Raw genomic sequence first — 16,398 nt, forward strand, 5'->3', positions numbered from 1 at the left:
GTAAATAGGTATTACATTTGCCATTTTCCACTTATCAGGCACTTTGCCAATTTGTAGTGATATGTTGAAAAGATTAGCCAAGGGTATGCTAAGTTCCTCTTTACGTTCCTTTAACACCTTTGCAAACAGTTCATCAGGGCCTGGGGATTTGTTAGGTTTTAATTTCTCTCTTTGTCTGAGGACCATGTCACAGTTACAACAGTCGTGCATAGTTTATTATCATCCTGTTCTACGTAATCTATTATTTCAGGAATTTCGCTAGTATTTTCCTGGGTAAAAACTGAGAGGAAGTAAGTATTGAAAATTTCATACATATCCTTATCACTGTCAGTGGTAAGTGGGCCTATCTTGTCTCTAATCTTACCTCACTATACCCGAAAGAGCCCTTTTGGGTTAGTCTTCGAATCCCTTGCGACCTTAGCCTCATAATCCCTTTTTGCTTTTCTTATTCCTGTTTTTATTTCTCTTTAATTGAATATATTGATTTCTTAACTGCCCATCTCCTCTTTTGATATGCCTTATATATACTTCTTTTGACCAATGAGATATTTTAATCTATTGTTCATCCATTTGGGATCATTTTTGTTAGATTTAATTTCCCTACTCAGAACAAAAGTTGTCTGGGCAGCTAGAACTATGCTCTGAAAAATGTCATGTTGGCAACCAAGATCACCTCCCTGACCCAGAGTCAGGGAGGTGATCTTGGCTGCTAATATGATGTTTAGACCACCCAGGTAATTTCTCAGTCTCATGAAATCGGCCAAGCGAAAGTCAGGGACAGAGATTTGATTGCAGTTATCTGGGTAATTCCATGATATATTGAAACTAAGTGATTTGTGATCACTTTCCCCAAGCTCATCATTAACCTCAAGATTATTAATTAGTAATTCTTTATTGGCAAGAACCAAGTCAAGCAGATTGTTTCCTCTACTTGGTTCTGTCACAAACTGTTCTAAAAAGCAATCCCGAACTGTATCAAGAAAGTCACTAGACTCGAGATTTCCTGTCGTATTGTTTCCAATCAATTTGTCTAAAGTTAAAATCTCCCATTACCACAACATTATCATATCTAGATGCCTAATGAATTTCGTCCCATAACAGCTTTCTGCACTCCATATCAAGGTTTAGGGGCCTATAAATCACACCCAAAATTAATTTGTCACGACCCTCGAGAAACTGTAGCCAAACAGATTCTGTGTCCAATGTTTCTAATCTTATATCATGTCTAAGACAATTTAAATTATCTCTGACATACATTGCCACTCCACCACCCTTCCTGTTGACCCTATCAGTGTGGAATAGTTTATAACCCTGTATGTTGCATTCAGAAGGCATTTCTCTATCTTTCAGGTTGAACCAGGTCTCTGTTATACCAATAATATCTATATTACCTGTGCTTGCTAGTAATCTTAGCTCATTTATCTTATTTCTTAGACTCCTACTATTTGTATAGTAAACCGTAAGGGAGTTAGTCATGCGTTGCCCTCTACTATCTCTTTGTTTATCAGTTGATTTGCCTTTACTAGCAACTTTATTTTGAATATTGTCTTTTAAACATATCCCTGAGGTATCCTGGTTATATCTGCTGTTTTCAACCCTAGTACTGCAGCCTGATTGTTTCCCACAGACACCCATACCTCCATAATCTATCAGTTTAAAGTCCTAGACTTTTCACCAATAACCCCCTCAATCGAATTGGCTAATGCAACCACTTCAGCCCCAGAGAGATGAACCCCATCCTTTGCATACATATCACATTTGCCATAGAATATGTCCCAGTTATCAATGAATGGGATTGCAAGTTCCTTGCAGTACCTGTCTAGCCAGCAATTTATACCAATTGCCTTAGACATCCATTCATTGCCCACTCCCTTTCTAGGCAAGATGCTACATATAACTGGGATCCCTCCCTTAAACCTGACTACTTCTATGGCTGACCTGTACTTATCCAGCAGCTCCTGTCTCCTGCCCTTCCTAATGTCATTACCCCCAGCACTAAGACAGATAATAGGCTTGTTTCCATTACCTGACATCATAATATCCAACCTGCTGACTATGTCACCAACACCAGCTTGTGGGAGGCACACCCTCTGTCTGACCTTTCTATCTCTGTTACAAAAAGCACAGTCCATATATCTTACCTGAGAATCTCCTACAATTATAATATTCTCACCTTGATTAGCAGGGGAATCAGTGGTACCTTCAGCCTCACTAACCGCTTAAGTACACTCGTCCAGGAGAACAGAGAATCAATTTCCTACCTTCACATCTTCTCTATTAACCCTCCTTATCTTCCTTTTTCCTGAACTGTGAACCACTTGCCACTTAACCCTTAAACGGCCCAAACAGATCGACGTTCAAATTCGTAGTGCTACAAAAGTAGATCTACTTTTTTTTACATATTTTCAAATATAAAAAAAAATGTAGATAAAAGTTTTTTTTACACGTTTTCAAATGTAAAACAAAAAAGATGATCTATATTTTTTTACATACTTTCAGATGTTGAAAAAAACGTATATATACGTTTGGACCATTTAAGGGTTAAAGTGGCTGCCACTCTCACTGCTGGTGACCATTTCCTCCTTACCAGCTAAATCCATCTCACATTCACTCAGCCTCCTATTTTCCTCCTGAAGAAGTAGAACCTCCTCCTTCAACACTTGAACCTGAGATTCTAAAACACTACAACAAGCCATGGTGCTTGGGAACACCCCACACTAACCCGCAAGAGTTTAGGCAGGTATAACCACACATTTCAATTAATTTAAATGAGGAAAATTGACTCAGTATACGAACAAATCAGGATACGAACAAGGTCACTGAACGGATTAAGTTCATAAGCCAAGGTTCCACCGTTCATGTTATGGTTTGATAACAAATAATGAACAAACAAAACACTCACCACTCGTAAGGTTAGGCAGATGAACTCTGACGACTTGTGAATGATGACAGTGACGATGGTGATGAGTGATGATAGTTATCCATGAAGTTACTGATGACAGTTGAATGGAGGTGATTATATGGAGTGTAACTGCATGGCATGATGAGTCCAGTGTGTGGATTCTAACTCATCACTGTCAATAGTAGGTGGTGATGGGAAGCATTTTCCCGTACTTTTTTCCACATTTGTTTGATAAATATGATTGGGTGGCTGGGCATTCACAAATGTTCAAAGCTAGCGAAATTGGAACTCGCGAAAGTGGAGGGCTAGCTGTACAATGTTATGGTAGTTTGTAGGTTTGAGACTAGACCCTCCAGTATTTTTTATCCCTGGTCTTCCACTCTTCCTCAAACTCCCATAGAAAATTAATTACCCATCTTGTTCCATTATAGTTCTACTTAACCAAATTAACTTCTGTATCTTCATCTCTTTCACTCGTTCTATAAACTGAAGACATTGAAACTGCTTAAGAAATCATGCTTAACTGAATATCACTGAATCACTTTGAAGTATTAATGCATACTTAACATTGTACTACTGTTCATTTAGTTACCTCCTTTTTTGTACAGTTAAAAACTCGTACTTAATAACTTATGTCTAGTCTTGGGTAGTCTTTAAGCACCACATGTTAGTGGCTTTCTTTTGTGCCAAACTGTATTTTATTACATGTAAACTACATTACCTGTATACTGCGGAAAAGAAATTTCTTATGTACTGGGTATATATTATTAAGCATTTCTTCTTCACTCGAGAGAGTACATTCAATGTACTCCGAGGCATTCCCAGTAGTTTAAATGCTTTAATGGCTCTGTGGACAGTAAACTATTTCCGTTCCTCTTCCAGGTCTCATATCTCCTGCCTTGAACAGAGCTGTCAGCACTGACAAATATTCTAAATGAGAGAGCATAAGTTATTTGAATGGTGTCACCACTAGCATTATTTCTCTTGTTTTGAAAGTTCTCATTTTCCATCCTGTCATATTTTTTCTAGCCTTTGCCCTATTGTGTTTTCTTAATGGTAGGTCAGCTGACATTGTTACACCCAGGTGTTTTACATGTTCCTTCCATTCTGAGATGATCTTCCCGTGTTTTGTATCTGTGTTCTTCATTCTTTCTATATCATTTTCCCCTTATATTGCACATGTGTATCTCTTGAAGGGGGGTTTCTTGATGCAGGTGAAGGGCTCTTATTAAAAAAATTTAAAATATGCTTCCTTTGGATCAGTCCTGATTACTTCCTGTTACCAAAGCACAGCATGGTCCTTCAGGTTTAGCACCTCCTCATGAATATAATAGTTGCACATAGAACAAGCACATACTATTGCTTCATAGGCTGTTTATCTTTGTTTTATAAAGATACAAATGCTAAAAAAAGGTATAAATATGTCAATGAGTTATTGACAAAAAGTGTGGGAAAAGATGCTCTTGTGAGAAATTATTGTAAATTATGTATGTTTTTCGGGGAAAGATGAGATTAATTAAAAGGCTCTGATTCACTGAATTTACTCAAGTGTAAATAGAGGTTACTATACAAAGATGGTTTCTTTTGTAATTTCAGGAGGTGTTATCAGAACCATGGCGCCTCAGCACCTCTCAGACCCCACATGGTCAGACTACCAAAATGGATTTGACAAAGAACCCTAAATGTATCAGTGCTGGGGGTGGCTTTGGTCCTGTTGCCGATGATGGTTATGGTGTGTCTTACATAATAGCTGGAGAAGACACGCTCTTTTTCCACGTGTCTAGCAAGAAGAGTTCTCCTGTTACAGTGAGTATTGTTTTCTGTGTAATATTATTCATTATCTTTTTACCCTTGAGTCACTTTCAGGAGTGTAAATGCAGCTGGGAGTAAAGGATCAAAAAGAGTTGTAGGAAAAATAAAGATTATATACAGAGGAACACCCAACAGAAAAGTAGCACCTTAACTAAATAATCACATCTATATTTTGTTCATTTCCTAGATCTGCAGAGATCTCTGAATGGTAATAATGAGATGAAGAAGACAAGTAATGTGTATAAGAAACCTGCATATCTTGTATATTTATAAAAGAGCATGAGCAACATTAGAAAGTGTAATAAAAAAGACTGACTACAAAAATTTAAGGAAAATAAATTGCAGTCTTTGGACCAACATTAGCCAGCCTAGCAGCAGTCACAACCTCTCAGCTTGTTAACCCTTTCACTGTTGTGACCCCTGAAATTGTTGTGATTTTTTACCAAAAAAATAATAGAGAATCTTTTTTGAAGTTAATGACACCAAAAACACAAAATATGATGCAAAGCTTGCAGAATTATGCAAGTGCCAAACAGGTGGTCAGGGCACAATTTACACATCGGCAATTTGTCACCTTAGTCCTATTTTAAGCCAATTTCAATGCTCAATTCTACCCAATTTCTAGCCATCTCCCTAATATAGGGTGTCCACAAAAACACTTCCTGATTTCAAACGGGTAAAACATGCAACTTTATTGTAATCTTTCACAGTTAGTAGCTTCAAATGCAGGATATCATTCAGTTTCATGTGGTATAGGGTAGCATTAAAGGCACTCACTGTGCGCCCCTCTGGTTGCTCGGCAAACATCGATGTGATAGTCCTGTTCGGTCCAGACGCTCTGCAGCATATCTGGTGTTATCATGCAAACTGCTTCAGTGATCGAAATTTTCAACTCCTCCAGGGTTGCAGGTAATGGTGGTATGTGAACTGTGCTCTTCACATACCTCCAAAGATAGAAGTCACAAACAGGTCCAGTGGCCTCTGCAAGTGGCCTGCGAGGTCACCGAACCTAACTGTTTCTGACTTCTTCCTTTGGGGGTACGTGAAAAGCACAGTTTACGTCCTACTACTACCTGCAACCCTGGAGAAGCTGGGCGCACATTGAGTGCCTTTACCACGTAAAACTGAATGAAATCCTGCATCTGAAGCTACTAACTGTGAAAGATTATTACAATAAAGTTACATGTTATACCTGTTTGAAATCAGGGAGTGTTTTTGTGGACACCCTGTATATCTTCCATTCTGTCGATTAAGCACAAGAAACTGCCCATTCAACTATTAGAACTATCCTATAATGTGCTCAAAAGTTAGTAATTTGGCCAATTTTACACTAGCCAAAAAATTCTAACTTAAAAATAATCTAAAACTCTGTATTCATTCCAGCCCTTAAAGCAACCTTTCCTCTTTTCAGAATCAAAGTTTTACCCTATTTCTTGGCTAATAAAGTATAATCAAGATTGTATTAATGTTGGTAGAATTACTGACGATATGTCAAAGGGCACAAGTGCAACTAATGTGACATTTTATTGTGGCAACGTTTTGCTCTCAAGGAGCTTTGAGGGTATATATAGGCTTAGAATGAAGTGTAAAGCACAGTATAATCATTGTAGAAGTAGTAGTTGTAATACTAGTGGTAGTAATAATTCATGTGGCAGTAAAAGTCGACTTGTACATGAGTTAAAAAGGTTATTGAAGCTTATTGCTTGGGTAGCATTAAAATAGGTTGAGCAAATATTTTTGTTAGTGGGTTGGATTTGAGAAGGCCTATTTGTGTTCCTCCTCTTTTATGTTCTTATGTAGTATCAGCAGCAGCAACTGTGTGATGGCAGGGTTTATTGTTTTGAGGAGGATTCTTGCTAATACTTCAGAGATGTTGAAACTGCCTTTGCTTTGCTTAATTGTGTTAGAAATAGTGATTAATGATGATCCAAGGCATTTACATCTTCAGAAATTAAGTTCTTTGATCATTAGTCGGGCGTCATTGAATTTCATGAGGTGATTGGTGAAATTCTGGTATTGTATGCAGGTGTTATTAAAGTTATTGTTCTTACATGCATTAAATGTTCATTGAGACGTATTTTGAGGTTTCTTGCTGTTTCACCTGCATACATTCTGTCACAGCCTCCACAGGGTATAGAGTAAACCCCTGCATTGTATATACACTCATCAAGAAACTTGGACTACAAATTCAGTATGGTCTTAGGAAAAATCCAATTGATGCCTCTTTTGGTCTTAATATCTTGACTGGCAAGACTCAGTGCAGTTGAACTGGCTATCCAGTTTACACTAGAAGAGTCCAGTGACAAGTTACCTTTTCTAGATGTCCTCATTCACAAAGTAGATTACACTCTAAGATTTCAAGTTTACCAGAAACCTAGACACTAGATACTGTACTAAGACCAAAAGAAGCATCATCATCGGATTTTTCCTAAGACCATACTGAATTTGTGGTCCAGAGTTTCTTGACAAGGAGTGTACATACATACATCAAACCTTCACTGTTCTACATTTTCCTTCCATTTTCATCAAAGACTGCAAGAAAGGAGCCCTTCAGATCATTAATTCTCTACACACCAACACCACTCCTAACAATTATAATCCTTCCCAACAGCCAGGTTGCACTGAATGTTTCTAAAGTATTTGTGCGAGCTACCACTAGTCGCCATCACAACCAGCACTTCCATGAGGGATAAAACCAAGACAAAATCGAAGCACCATGAACCAGTCAATGCAGGGGTTTACACTATACCCTGTGGAGGCTACGACAGAATATACAGTAGAACCCTGGATTTCACATACACTGGATTTTGGATTTCAGACACTTTTTTATGCGAAATTTTGCTTTGAATTTCGGCCCGAGACTGTTCAACTGCCTCCCAGCATACATAAGGGGGATTACCAATAGACCCCTGGCTGTCTTCAAGCAGGCACTGGACAAGCACCTAAAGTCAGTACCTGACCAGCCGGGCTGTGGCTCGTACGTTGGATTGTGTGCAGCCAGCAGTAACAGCCTGGTTGATCAGGCTCTGATCCACCAGGAGGCCTGGTCACAGACCGGGCCGTGGGGGCGTTAACCCCCAGAACTCTCTCCAGGTAAACTCCAGGTATCAGACATGTCCATCCGCCGGGATGCCACTTCGGTCTGGCTCTGTCACTGGTTGAGTGAGCATTCATCCGAAACATTTCGCCATTTTATGTGCTTGTTTATTGATTGTGACTGCGAAATAAGCCACCATGGGCCCAAAGAAAATTCCTAGTCCCTTTGGTAAAGGGCTGAGAGAGAGGGGAGAATGCGTCTTCTTCAGTGATTCTACGGTATGTATGATACTAAAGCAGCAGGAGTCGATAAAGGCTACAGTGCCAGCCAGCGATAAAGTGTAGCATTAACAGTGTAGCAGGTAAGTTAAGCTATTAAGCAATAGAAAAAGGACGACACAAAACTCCTCCAGTGTTGTTGGAGGTATATAGGGCCACTGACAACATATGCCACCCTGCTTATCTTCCACCACCCTAAACCAATGCCATCATCTCCTCCAAGGTAAGTGTAAATATTTCTTATTTATAAATTACGTACATTGTTTGTGCGAATAGTAGTGGTGGCCTTTGCTGCCACCGCCACCACCACTATACGTACGGCTTGTGCTGTCAGTGTGGCCCTTATAAACCCAACGACAACACCACCACCACCACTCCTCACATACGTAATGACATATTTTATTCATTGTAGAGTTTGTATCATGTTTCTGTGTTAATAATGTTGTGTATTATGTCATATTAGATGAATTGTGATAGATAAATAAGTCATAGAGTTGATATCAGCGTGTCATATTTAAGTATTTTGTCCTGTCTCCAAACACACTCCTCCCAACAAGAGTCTTCAATAAAGGTATGTAATAGTGATTTAAATGTTCATTTATCCATTTCATTAGTGCTTTATATTTATTTCTCATTGTTTTCTGTAAGTAAAACTATAGTTATACTTTAAAAAATGTATTTTTTTGTTAATATTTTTGGGTGTCTGAAACAGATTAATTGTATTTACATTATTTCAGATTTAGAACGACCTTCTGGAACGGATTAAGTACGAAATCCGGGGTTCCACTGTACTTGGGTGAAACAGGAAGAAACCTCGAAACACGTCTCGATTAACACATTAATGCACATAGGAACGATAACTTTAACAACACCTGTGTACACTACCGGAATTCCACCAATCACCTCTTGAAATTCAACAACGCCTGACTAGTGATCAAAGAACCTGATTTCCATAGACATAAATGCCTTAAACCAAGGGTCGGCAACCCTGGCCTGTGTGAGGTTTTCATCTGGCCTGCCACCTTAACAGCTGGACACTAATTATCTAATTAGTTTCGAATACAGATGCAGTAGCTCACTTCAAGGTTAAGCAGTCCCTGGAAAAGTTACTTCGTATCCTCCCTCCTCAGAGTTTTTCATTTGAGTTTGTTGTCTGGTGGTAAAACAACTGTACAGTAGGTATCTGCATTCAATAATAATGTTTATTTAATTATTATGACAGGGTGGATAGAGGGGCAATGTGGCAGATGTTGCAGGTGTATGGTATAGGAGGTAGGCTACTGAAATCAGTGAAGAGTTTTTATGAAGATAGTGAGGCTCAGGTTAGAGTATGTAGGAGAGAGGGAGATTATTTCCCAGTAAAAGTAGGCCTTAGACAAGGATGTGTGATGTCACCATGATTGTTTAACCCTTTCAGGGTCCAGAGGCCAAATTTCAAAGGGTGCACCAGTGTCCAAGAATTTTCAAAAAAAAATTTTGTTAGTTATTTTTTCTTATGAAATGGTAGAGAATCTTTTTCTGAAGGTAATAAAACAAAAAGTACGAAATTTGATGGAAAATTGATGAAATTATGCTCTTGTGAATTCTGATGTGTCAGCGATATTTACTAATCGGCAATTTTTACCGACTTTGACTCCGATTTTAGGTCAATTACATTATTCCAGCCGACCAGATTCTTAGCTATTTCACTAGTATTACACTATTTTATAGAATGAGCACAAGAAATCGCCCAGTCAACTGTTTCAACTACAAAATAGTGATTGGAAATTGGTAATTTGGCCAATTTAACACAAAGTTCAAAATATTCCGATTTCAAAATAGGATCCAGAATAAATAATGCAGGCATTCCTGACACTAAACTAACGTTTCCTCTGCTCATTAGTTATGTTTTCAGGCTTTACAAATGAATTCCATTTTGATTTTTTATTCACATAATGAATTTTTATTCAAACCAAAAAATTAAACATTTACTGTTATGCAATATTGTAATAATTGTATAAATATCAGCACATTTGTGAATGTATATTAGACCCACCAGCTGGCATGTATTAGATGTGTGAGGTCATTTGTTTACTCTTGAACATCGACAAAAATTTAACATTTCCGCTAATTTAAGGTCAGTTTCAAGCCATTTCCAGTACTAAAACCAATGAAAATCATCACTACTTCTGTGATATATCTTCCATTCTATCAAATGAGACCAAGAAATCTCAAATACAACTATAAAAAACATACGAAAAAACACTGCAAAGTCGCTGTTTTAATCGAAAATCACGGTCTCAGTTTTTTTTCTCTCCTTATACACTGTGTGCTGCAGGATTTGCTTTATGTGGTGCACACATACCAAATAGATGTATTCTCTCATAATTAGGCCCAAATTTACCACTCATAGCTTATCGGAGTGAGCTGAGCTCATGGCGTAGATCTACAGTTTGGACCCTGAACGTAAAGCTGTAGATCTACGGGGCAGACCCTGAAAGGGTTAATGTATTTATAGATGGGGTTGTAACAGAAGTGAATGCGAGGGTCTTGGCAAGAGGTGTGGAGTTAAAAGATAAAGAATCAAATGCAAAGTGGGAGTTGTCACAGTTGCTCTTTGCTGATGTCATTGTTTTTGGGAGATTCTGAAGAGAAGTTGCAGAGGGTGGTGGATGAATTTGGTAGGGTATGTAAAAGAAGAAAATTAAAAGTGAATATAGTAAAGAGCAAGGTGATAAGGATAAAAAGAGTAGGTGACGAAAGATTGGATATCAGATTGGAGGGAGAGAGTATGGAGGAGGTGAATGTATTCAGATATTTAAGAGTAGATGTGTCAGCAGATGGGTCTATGAAGGATGAGAGGAATCATAGAACTGATGAGGGGAAAAGGGTGAGTGGTGCACTTAGGAGTCTGTGGAGGCAGAGAACTTTGTCCTTGGAAGCAAAGAGGGGAATGTATGAGAGTATAGCTATACCAGCACTCTTATATGGGTGTGAAGCATGGGTGATGAATGTTGTGGCGAGGAGAAGGCTGGAGTCAGTGGAGATGTCATGTCTGAGGGCAATGTGTGGTGTGAATATAATGTAGAGAATTCATAGTTTGGAAATTAGGAGGTGTGGGATTACCAAAACTATTATCCAGAGGGCTGAGGAGGGGGTTGTTGAGGTGGTTAGGACATGTAGAGAGAATGGAACAAAACAGAATGACTTCGAGAGAGTATAAATCTGTAGTGGAGGGAAGGTGGGGTAAGGGTCAGCCTAAGAAAGGTTGGAGGGAGAGGGTAAAGGAGGTTTTGTGTGCAAGGGTCTTGGACTTCCAGCAAGCATGCATGAGCGTATTTGATAGGAGTGAATGGAGACAAGTGGTTTTTAATACTTGGCGTGCTGTTGGAGTGTGAGCAGAATAACATTTATGAAGGGATTCAGGGAAACCGGCAGGCCAGACTTGAGTCCTAAAGATGGGAAAGTACAGTGTCTGCACACTGAAGGAGGGGTGTTAACCCTTTCAGGGTCCAAGGCCAAAATCAGAAGGGGTGCCCAAGTGTCCAAGAAATTTGAAAAAAAAAAATGTATATTTTTTCTTACAGAATTAACCCTTTCAGGGTCCGTCCCGTAGATCTACGGCTTTATGGTGAGTGTCCAAACCGTAGATCTACGCCATGAGCTCAGCTCACTCTGATAAACTGTGAGTGGTACATTTGGGCCTAGATATGAGAGAATACATATATGTGGTATGTGTGCACCACATAAAACAGATCCTGCAGCACACTGTGTATAATGAGAGAAAAAAAATGAAATCATGATTTTTCGATTGAAACAGCAACTTTGCAGTGTTTTTTCGTATGTTTTTTATAGTTGTATTTGCGATTTCTTGGTCTCATTTGATAGAATGGAAGACATATTACAGAAATAGAGATGATTTTGATTGGTTTTAGCACTGGAAATGGCTTGAAACTGAGCTCAAAGTAGCGGAAATGTTAAATTTTTGCCGATATTCAAGAGTAAACAAACGACCTCACACATCTAATACACATCAGCTGGTGGGTCTAATATACATTCACAAATATGGTGATGATATTTATACAATTCTTACAGTATTGAATAACAGTAAATCTTCTAATTAAAGAGATAGTTTTGTGAAGGTAATAAAACAAAAAAAAATATTTTCTGATCAGTACTTACCGAGATACAGTGGCAAGATGTTGCCGCCACGGCAACATCGACAATTTCCACATACTCGCATTTCTTTATTTACGTTTTTTACAGTTTTTTCTTTTCTTTTCTAATTTTTTTCTTTTCCTACTAACATTTGGGGCCTGAGAGACCAATACTGTATATAATGTATACAGGTCTCCCTCAACATTCACGTTTTCAACTTTCACGGGCTTCGCGAATTCCCAACCGCCAAATTCCCAGCCACCAAATTCCCAGCCGCCAAATCATATTTAAGTTTCCCGCCACCTGCGAGTCCCTACTACCCTCCCTCCGACCCCCGCAACTGGCAGCCAGCCCTCCCACCACTCAGTGTGGTGAGTGTTTTGTTTATTCACTATTTGCTATTAAACTACAGTATAAATAATGTAAACCCATTCATGACTGCATATTGGAATGGCTATTCGAACAGGTATTAGACGGTGACATCATGCGTTTACTCTTTAACACTGCAAAGAATTAAACATTTCTGCTACAGCTAATAATAACAATAGTAGTAGTAGTAATAATAATAATAATAATAATAATAATAAATATGATATAATTGAAGAAGGAAATTGTACAAAAATACGAGAGAGTGGTTGACACATCGTCAGTATGACTTTGTTTATGCTGGAGTGAACATTAGTCTCCCTGCTCTTCCAAACATTTCACAATAATTCATTGTGTTTGGTGCTTGTAGATTGAGTGTGACTGGAGTGGTAGAGGCAGTGATTGAGGCAATGGTATTTAATAACATACATGTTAATAATAATACATGTTATTAATAATATGTACTATTATTATTTATAACATATATGTTATTAAATACATACATGTTAATAATAATACATGTTATTAATAATAACATGTACTATTATTATTTATAACATATATGTTATTAAATACCACTGCCTCAACCGCTGAATTATTGTGAAATGTTTGGAAGAGCAGGGAGACTAATGTTCACTCCAGCATAAACAAAGTCACACTGACGATGTGTCAACCACTCCTTCGTATTTTTGTACAATTTCCTTCTTCAATTATATCGTATTTATTATTATTATTATTATTATTGTTATTATTATTATTATTATTATTATTATTATTATTATTATTATTATTATTATTATTGTTGTTGTTGTTATTAGCAATAGCAGAAATGTTCGATTCTTTGCAGTGTTCAAGAGTAAACACATGATGTCACAGTCTAATACCTTTCCTAATAGCCGTTCCAATATGCAGTCATGGATGAGTTTACATTATTTATTCTGTAGTTTAATAGCAAATAATGAACAAACAAAACACTCACCACACTGAGTGGTGGGAGGGCTGGCTGCCAGTTGTGGGGGTCGGAGGGAGGGTAGTAGGGACTCGCAGTGGTGGAGTCTGCGTTATTTAATAACATACATGTTGTTAACATACATGTTATTAAATAACATACGTTATTAAAGCATAACATGTATATATTTAGTACAATTTACGACGTTTTCATGTATTTTATGATTATTCATGGTTCACCAAGTTAAGGAAGCAGTATTGTAATATATTTCCCTACAATATATTGGGGCACCAAACATTCACGGTTTTTCAACATTCGCGAGGCTCTTGATCCCCTAACCCTCGCGAATGTTGAGGGAGACCTGTATATATATATATACAACTCACTGTATTGAACACAACAACCGCACTAAAGTTATCATAATATTGTTACCACTTTTGTTTATTACAATAAACATGCACAACTTTTGTATAATACTAATGTTCTATCATATACGTATTTACATATGTACAATCACTGGACATGTTTTTAGAACTGCTGCAGCTTGTGGAACTCCTTGAAACAAGGCACCATGCACAGAGGTACCTTAGGTTCCTCGCACATAAACCGAGTGTCTTTGCGTCTTTGTTGTCGTTGTTTCGTTTGTGCACAGACAACACATCTCTTCTGAGCAAATTTTTTCTTAGTTGCAGGAAGCTGTATTATGAAGTGATCACCTTCCCTCCTCAAACGCTTGGGTATATCCTGAAGAGTTCGAGGACGGTTTTGTATAGCAGGTGTTGTTACCTGGTATTTTATTATGAGTTGCCTGACAACAGACAAACAAAATTCACCATACGGTGGTCTGTTGCCAGTCTTCACTTGGTACATATTATATGCATTGAGCATTGAAATGTCCATGAGATGGAAGAAAAGTTTCATATACCACTTGTAACTCTTACGAACACAATCAACAAAGCCAATCTGCATGTCACATTTGTCAACCAAGCGCATGTTTTGTGTATAATCAATCACTGTCACTAGTTTTCGAATATGTTCATTAGTCATTCTATCAACTTTGCCACTGTCTTGCATTTCGTTACGGTGAATGATTGTTAACAATGTGACATCTCATTTGTCATGCCACCGTAATGCCATGATGTCATTGGCAGTAAACACCTGCACCTCATCACCACGAGTGCCTGCATTGAACCTGGGCATATGTTTATGATTAGAATGCACTGTGCCACACACGTCTGTCTTGTTCACTTGCAAGAAATCACTGAGTAAAGGGCCTGTGTACCAGTTATCGGTATATAATGTATGCCCCTTACCAAGATAAGGTGCCATCATGCTTCTCACTAAGTCACCTGAGATACCCAATAACATCCTGGTATCTTTCAATGTTTTACTTCCCATGTATACAACAATATCCAATACCAGGCCACTGTTACAGTCACAGAGTACAAACAGTTTTAAATCAAAGTGTTTCCTCTTGCTCAGTATACATACTGTTTCAATGACAGTCTACCTTTGAACAAAATCAAAGATTCGTCAAGTACAAGATTCTTGAATGGATAAAAGTACATGTTGAACTTTTGTTTGAGATACATAAAAACATTTCTAATCTTGTATAACCTGTCACTTCTGTCAGGCCTGGTTTTGTCAGGGAAGTGCAGCATGCATAACAGTAAGATAAACCTGTTCACTGGGATGATTTCACTGAAGACTGGGGTAGAAATTAGCCGATCTGTGGACCAGTATGCTTTTATATTATGCTTATAGACATGAGGCATAAGCATTATTGTTGCAAAAAGCAAATACATTTCTGCAACAGTTGTCTCTTTCCACCGGTGTAGTCTTGACTGTGGTGATATCGTATTTGCCATGGTGTACTCAAAATACTTGTTACTTTCCCTGACAGTAGTTTCCATCAAGGGCTGGTCAAAGAATAGTTCAAAAAATTCCAGTTCATTGGCAATGGTTCCAAGGGGACAAGTAGGTAGAATTCCACTTTGAGAGTCATCAAAGTGGTGGGGCTTGGGAACAAAATTGGGATTTTGCTGCAAATCCCAGATATGGTTTGCTGGTGGATACTGGACATCATAGGCTGGTAGTTGTGGTTGTGGTGGGCTGGTGGCTGACACTCCGCTTTGTCCTTGAATTGGGGAGTCAGTAGCGTGGGTCCCAGCCTGGGCTGGTGAGTCATGCATAGCCGTGGCACTACCATCGCCACTACCACCACCTACTGATGCCTGTGGTCTATCCATGCCAAGTGTAGCCACATCATCCTCTCTTTCACTGTCTATTCCTGGTGTAGGGCCATGGGATGTACTCCGGGATGTACTCCGTCCCCTGGGCACCGCATAGGGAACACTACCCGAGTGCATGCGGCAGCGTATATACCGACGCTTCACTATCACTATCACTTCACTATCACTACTCGAATGATCGTCAAGAGCAATAAAATCACAATCCACGTCACTATCATCATTACTGAAGTCAGAGGCCTGGCCACGCGAAAATAATAGTTTTCTCTTGCGATGAGGTACAACTGACCGTGACTGAGGAGTGCCCACACCAAAGGTAGAAGGTTGAGGATCGTCAGGGTTTTCTGCACTATTATCGATATCCTGGTCATTCCTTTCAGTCACTAACTGATCAAAGCCAAAGAATTCGTCTTCATTTCCATTTCCATCAGAGTCAGAACTATCAGATAGGAAGAGGAGAGTCCCAATTTTCCTTGGAGTGAGAGCTGCCTTGCGACGAGGCATGGTGAACAAAGGTAACTGAGCCGGCGTTCCCACAATGCTATGCGGGCGCCTAGAATTTTTATTTACGGTGCACACACCACGCAGACCCGTTCTCTCACATGTAGGCCTACCAGCCTTTTCACGCTAAATTTGACGCCGCTAGAATTTTGGCGTAGATCTACGGT

General features: G+C 38.8%; 1 protein-coding gene across 2 annotated transcripts in view; it reads left to right on the forward strand.

Moving 5' to 3' along the window:
• whd (carnitine O-palmitoyltransferase whd) overlaps positions 1-16,398 on the forward strand; it is a gene marked incomplete at its 5' end in the record, with an annotated part of 70,193 nt that overhangs the window by 24,977 nt on the left and 28,818 nt on the right. The window contains 2 exon segments of one of the 2 annotated variants that reach the window (XM_070080278.1): positions 4,499-4,708; positions 8,767-11,567. In XM_070080278.1, coding sequence (XP_069936379.1) covers positions 4,499-4,708; positions 8,767-8,772 — 216 coding nt within the window. 2 annotated transcript variants of the gene reach the window in all.

Source organism: Cherax quadricarinatus, unplaced genomic scaffold, assembly GCF_038502225.1.
Source record: "Cherax quadricarinatus isolate ZL_2023a unplaced genomic scaffold, ASM3850222v1 Contig272, whole genome shotgun sequence".
Classification (NCBI taxonomy): Eukaryota; Metazoa; Arthropoda; class Malacostraca; order Decapoda; family Parastacidae; genus Cherax; species Cherax quadricarinatus.